Genomic DNA, 6,624 nt, shown 5'->3' with positions numbered 1-6,624 from the left:
AAAAAATTCATAGAAAATAGGTCAAAATCTGTTGCAACCCATTTGTCCCACATTGGACAAAGGGAAAGAGAAAGAGCCATTTAAATATAATTATCCCACACTAACTAAAATCGAGGCTCTTTGTGATAAAACTTCACACCTGACGGATTGGGTAGGTGGTAAAGTGAGGACACTATCGGTGTTGATGGAGTGGGCCATTGGCCCATCGACTTGAAAAAATCTATATAGTATCACAATCAGGGGACGGGCTTGTACTGCCACGTGATTGGGTGGGCCCTCATTTGGCCCCGCTTGTTGGGTGAGTCCCGACATGGCTCCACGTAGGCCAAAGATGCCATGTGATTGGGTGGATCCCCTTTGGCCCTCGCGAAGGGTGAGCCTCGACTTGGCTCTGCGTGGTTGCTGATGTGTGGATTTTCATATGTGACCCATAAAATGGGGTCTCACGTGCGGGGGAGTGTTGCAACCTATTTGTCCCACATCGGACAGAGGGAAGGAGAAAGAGCCATTTAAATAGAATTACCCACTCTAACTAAAATTGAGACTTTTTGTGATAAAACCTCACACCTGACGGATTGGGTAGATGGTAAAGTGGGGATAGTATCGGTGTTGTTGGAGTGGGCCATTGGCCCGTCGACTTGACAAAGTCTACATGGTATAAGAGGGATTGGGCAGGGGGAGTGTTTAGGGTTTGTTGGAGTGGGCCCTGGGCCCGTTGACCTGAAAAATTATACATGGTATCAATGACTATGAGGTGAATTTATTAAAAAAATAAATACAATATGTCAAGTGAGACGTGAATCCAAACCTTGACTGTTAAAAAATACATAAAAAACACGTCAAAATCACTTTTAGCAAAACCTATAATAAGGAAGCTGAGAAAGGTTATGAGAATAAGCAATTGCAGCATAAGAAGGGCATGAATCCCACCAATAAACATCGAGATGATCAACACCATAATTGGCCAAACAATATGAGAAATCTGAACTTGCATGAAGGATAATAAAACTCGACAACCATGTCACCTAACCAAAACCCTCCAAGGGATTGATGTCAAAGGGCGAAGATGAAGAAAGAAGGTGAACAACCACTGATGAGTCACACTCAATTCATAATGAATGCCAACCTCTATCCTAAGCTAAGATACAACATGAATAACAACGTGTAGTTCAGTGTCCAAAGGAGAAGCCAAACTTATTCAACCCGCAAAACAACCAAGAGAATGTCTTGTAAAATCCCAAAATATACCACCAAATGCAATCAAATTAACCAGGGAAACCTCTTGCAATATCATAAGTATTTACTTGGATCCAAAATTGAGATCGCAAGGGTGCCACAACACTTTAATGATTTTTTTTTTTTTTAATCCTTTGTAGGACGTTCATGAACACAATAGAAGGAAGAATGCAGACTCTTCCAAAGAATTCTTCATAAAGTCAGAACTGAGATAATCAATTTCAAGGAATTGAAATTTAATATTCTAAATTGTATTTGTCTTCTCTATACTGAAGAATACAAATAGGAATACACACAACGGAATATACAAACGAAGTAGTAATTCCCAAAAACTCTAATTTACAAGGTCAACTAAGCTCAGTTGCGCTGAGCTTACATTAACATCTGGCACCAAAGGATGAAAGATTACCATAACTACTTAAAAATCTTGACCTTCTTCGGTTCATAATCAAGTAATTTTGGATTAGATACTTACATTCTAATATGGCCGGATGCTCATATTAAAACAGGAGTAGCCTTTTACTAGGTGCCAAATAGGCTTTAGCATTATGACTAGTTCCATGCAACACAGTACCAGGTAGTTTGATGTCATCTTCAATTTGACAAAATTTGTAAAAAGCAAAAAACATGAAGTGAATATGTCGGCTAGAGGATGCGGTATGCTTGTTGAAATTTAGATTTTGTTCCAAAGTAAATAATTTGTGTCTCTTCTTGTATGTTTTTTGACTTCTTAGCTTTAAATCCTTTCAAGTGCTTTGTTTACAGCACCTTGTCTCAACTTTCCAAAAGATTTCCCTAAACCAACAATTAAAAAAATACATAATTATTTTTGTTTATTTTGAGAATATAATTTTCTGCTACTCAGTACTACGGTTTGGTTGTATTCGTCTTCACTTGGAAGTGAGATGTCTTAGGTTCGAATCTCTTGGATGGCAAATTCGATACTAAATTAGGTTGCTCATTATGTGGCTTAGTCGAACTCTTCATCTTCTAGTGTAAAATTATCAATGTACTAAAAATATATATATATATATATTTTTCTATTAATCTGAGGAATTTAATCTGCATAAATTCCAATACTACAGCAGTGCATTTAGTCAGGTACATGAATTCCCTCTCACAGCACAGGAATAAAATCTGATTAGAAGGTGGGGATCCAATGGAGGTGCAGCAAGGAGACAAAGACAGGTGTTGCAGATTAATTGACAATGACAACAAAATTGGTCCCCCAGATGGTCTGATCTAGTACAACTGATTGAGATTTGCTGCAGCCACTTGATCATGCCCTCAAAATCTTCTTTCTTATTACAAAAGATTACATGAACATTAATTAATTATTGATCCTTCTTAATTTTGTTCCTAGTAAGTTTACAAGGAATGAGGAAAAAAGCATACTATTGTATGCTACTCTCTGGAATATTACCACATCCGAGCTTGAAGAGAAACTTACTTATACTGAAAATATTATTGTCACTTACTTACGTCAAGAAAGTCACTTTGATGAAATGCCGGATGAATCAAATTAAACAAAAATCACTCAGTTCTTTTCACAGCTACTTCTGTTGATGGACCACAACTTACTCAACATTCTTTTGGGTCTAGTAGGAAGTGAGCAAAGAGATTTCATCTTTGAGTTTCTCCCAATTCCATCCGGGTGCATATTATTTTCGTCCAAATCATCATCTTCCGCCAGCTTCATTTGTAAAGTTGACATCCTCGACTTTGGCAATTTCAGGCCTGAAGCGCTCCATTGGTCCTCTGCTGGAACAATGCTAGCGTTGCTTAGCGAGGGCGGAGGCCTCGATGGATCAATGTTATGTGACGCTAGCAGTTCCCTAATGTTGCTAGGAAGCTCGGTCACTTTGCCGCCGGCCATGGCAGCTCGGGCTTGCTCAAAGAAGAGAACTTGGACCACCACTCTTAGTGGGAGTAGCTCATTTTGTGCAGCATGCATGCAGACCTCCATTGAGAGCTTTTTGCAGTCTAGAATTCTGCAAAGCCTCTTCCTTTCACTTTTGTTTAGGTCTGGATGTGCCTGATTTGTAGGCAATAACAACTTTAATTAGCAAACTTCTATAATTAACATCAATAAAGTCCAAATCAGAGCATGGAACAAAATTTAATGAAAAAAATTATGATCATTATGCTATTGAAAATGTGGACTCACCCCTTCTTAATTTCTTGTGGACCTAATCCTTACTGACAAGAAGTTATGAAGATGACAAGATTTTAAGGTCAAGAAAGTTGGTTATCTACTGATTGTGTCCCACATTCGAAAACATGACACTGAAATATACCTAGAAATCTAACAGAATAGTAGTTTACCAATGGAAAAAAACGTACTATCAAATATGTTATGGATAATATGTCAATGTTATTGTTGCCAAAAATGTATGGACAAGTTATCTCTTCGTTTTCGACAATATCAATGCACTTCTGTTCTTTCTGGACATCTTGCGCGGATAACTTATAATACGGTAAAACATGAATGTAGTTTGAGAACTAGTATATTGTTATTACCTTGAGGTAAATGTCAATTGCTCTGTAGAGATCATCATGGTCAAGCCTTGCAAACTCTGGTATTGCCTCAGCAATTGCAATGAACTTTGAGAGGGACAAATTGACATCCCTGGCAATCTCCTGAAGATATTCATCCATAATCTTTGCCACCTTCAGCTTCGAGCTATGTGACGCCGAGGAAGATTTCCGGCTTTCCTGAAACTCAAAATCAATGTTCTCCGCAGAGCGAGACCTCCTCCTCCTTTCAAAACCAAGCTTGGACCTCGGAGGACTAGTTGGGGGACTCTGCCCCTGCAGCAAGAACTGCTCCAAAATTGTCATGACTATGTCCACATCATATCGCGTTGTGCTTTCGCACGACGCACAGGGGATTAGCAAGTCACTGACTGTTGCATCATCCAATTGAAGCCCTACCCTTCTGGCCAACTCCATTTTTGAAGAAGAAGAAGCATTGAGAATGTTGGCTGCCTTTAAAAGTTTAAGCAGAAAGCTAGTGGAAGCAGCACATTTTTCAACCGGAACTAAACTTACAATGGACTCCAAGATCAACCTATGCTTTGAGATTAAATCATTAGCAGAGTTTGAATCCGAATCCAACTCTGCTTGTTGATTATCAGTGTCGCTTTTCGATATTTTAGGCAACCATCGAGCAGCATAAATTTTCAATGCATCTCCAATGAGACTAGAGGGAATTTTTCCACCAGATTTTATTGCAATCGTAGTTCTCCAGTACAAGTCAATCCCCAATTCTGCAATGTCCTCAGCCCACCATCCCCTGCCTTCTGGCCTACCGTTATGCCGGAGGCTCTCGGCACCATTGCAAGACACAATGTCGTCTCTGCCCCTCCTGGAATAGCTGTGTGAAAGGCTTACTTTGGAAGGGTTTGTGAGGACTTTTGTGGCAATTGCTTCAATGCACCTGGATGTGATTCCGAGCTCCTCCGACCACAGAGGAAATGCCTTTGTGCTCTGAAGCGTGGCAATTGAATCCCTCCAACCGTGGAGGATGCAGGAGTTGAAGAACACCTCGAGTTTGTATATAAGGTTTCCCTTCTCGACATCCTCGGTCATCTGCAGGTACTCGGCGGCACAGCGAGAAGCGACAATGTTGTAGGCGCTGAGAGTGATTGTGATGCCGTAGCAGAACTTTGCGCAGAGCTCGAAAGCCTCGACGCCACAGGGGAAGTCGTGGAGATGGATTAGGTGGTGGTTTGAAGATTCTTGGTACTCAGAGCAGAGCCTCTGCAGCCTCAAACACTTGGATAACAGAGGAAACTGCGTGACAAGTGGGAAAATGAACAATTTAGAGAAACCCCATGTGTGATATTGAATCTAAATTACAACAAAACATAACTTTAAGAAATCCCAGAATTTATTTTTGTGAAAAGTAACAAGTGTGAACCTTGTGAAGCAAATATCTGCTTCCTTTCACTTGAATTATGAGATCGCTTGAAACTTCAGAGGAAACTGACCTGAATTGAACCCAAAAAAAAAAACCTTTTAGTACCTTTGATCGATTGAACATTTTTTTTTTTTTTTTCATATTTAACCAGAAAATTCATAACAAATCTTACCTTACAGCCTCAGTAGTGTAGAAATTATCCTGCCGGGATCCAAGTTTCATAAACTTCATGGCTGATTCCTCTGTTTTCTTCTTATGACATCATAAGCTCCTTAACGCATTTGAAACTATACAGATATGTTAAAATTCTCCCTACCCCCTAGTTAATTAGAGATTAGTCCAAAGAGAAAATGAAGGATTTTTGTTGGATGAGATCTGATATGTATCCAAGAACAGAGGAAAACCAAGAGCTCTTGTTTTGTGGGTGTGACAGTAATGAGTATTCAAAAATGACAAAACTCAGACTCAAAGGAGGATCAAATGGAACAACAGCAAAGTCCAGGTCCTATCAGTCAAATTCTATACCCCATGTGACCTGGACATGCAAACAAAGAAACCCAAATCACTCTGCAATCCCAACCAAATCACACACACACAGAGCAAATCCCCAGCAGGTCAATCAAATTATTTAATTATTTTTTAACAAAAAACTAAACCAAAGCTGCTCTAAACAAGTAGACAAATCAAGATTATGCTTACAGAAAAACAGAAACTGCTGCCAAACACTCGTGAGTAAGAAAACTTTTCCTAGAAAATGAAATTTTTTCTGGAAAATGTAGGGGTTTTGGTAGCTTGGAAGGAAAATATGGGATGGCCATGACAGTGTGCAGTACAAAAGGTAAGTCACACGTGCTTGTCTAGAGCCCACTTGTGCCCTTATCTCTCATCATTGCCACACCATTTTTTATTTGTGAGGAGAAAGACCCCTCCTCCTTATCAAAGATTTTTCAATATGCACGAATCATATTTTCGACATACTAAAATACTTCTCCTCTTCATACCTTCTTTAGATTATTTTTGTCAAACTCTATTTTATACACAATATCGTATGTCTCCTTGCTTCGCAATTATTAATTTCTAAAAGGGAATACAAGAGAGGGATTTGAAATAATTGAAAAGCTAAAGAGAGATGTGTTTATGAAATAAAAAAACAAAGATACAATAGGAAATTTTTTTTGGCAATGCCCCATGAATTACGAGCTATTTAAATTTTTAATTCATGTTAATGTTCTTTTCTCATAAATTTTTAATCTTTGCCCCACCCCCCTCTTACCATTAGCATTTACATGGCTACTTTTTTTTTTTCTTTCTGCTGCCAAATTCAGACATTTGCCTTTTTTCTTTCTATTGATATGCATAAGCAACAAATCAAACAATTCATCTCCTTATATTTATCAACAAACAAGGAAATTTATAATCTAAGAACATTGGTAATAAGTTTTTCCTTAGAATTTTCCAATTGCAGA

At 38.7% G+C, this 6,624-nt stretch overlaps 1 protein-coding gene across 1 annotated transcript; it reads right to left on the bottom strand.

Moving 5' to 3' along the window:
* Window positions 1-2,244: 2,244 nt before the first annotated feature.
* LOC125471530 (BTB/POZ domain-containing protein At1g67900-like) lies at window positions 2,245-6,149 on the bottom strand. Its single transcript, XM_048572024.1, has 4 exons — window positions 5,331-6,149; window positions 5,159-5,228; window positions 3,757-5,031; window positions 2,245-3,271 (listed from the first exon to the last, which is right to left on the bottom strand). The coding sequence occupies exons 1-4, from the start codon at window positions 5,387-5,389 to the stop codon at window positions 2,774-2,776; spliced, it is 1,902 nt and encodes a 633-aa protein (XP_048427981.1). The 5' UTR covers window positions 5,390-6,149; the 3' UTR covers window positions 2,245-2,773.
* Between the last annotated feature and the right edge of the window lie 475 nt (window positions 6,150-6,624).

This window comes from the organism of the source record quoted next, unplaced genomic scaffold, assembly GCF_019419815.1.
Source record: "Pyrus x bretschneideri cultivar Hongxiangsu unplaced genomic scaffold, Pyrus_bretschneideri_v1 Contig6, whole genome shotgun sequence".
Taxonomy (NCBI): domain Eukaryota; kingdom Viridiplantae; phylum Streptophyta; class Magnoliopsida; order Rosales; family Rosaceae; genus Pyrus; species Pyrus x bretschneideri.
The sequence above is the reverse complement of the archived record's forward strand: the minus strand, read 5'-3'. Positions and strand labels throughout refer to the sequence as shown.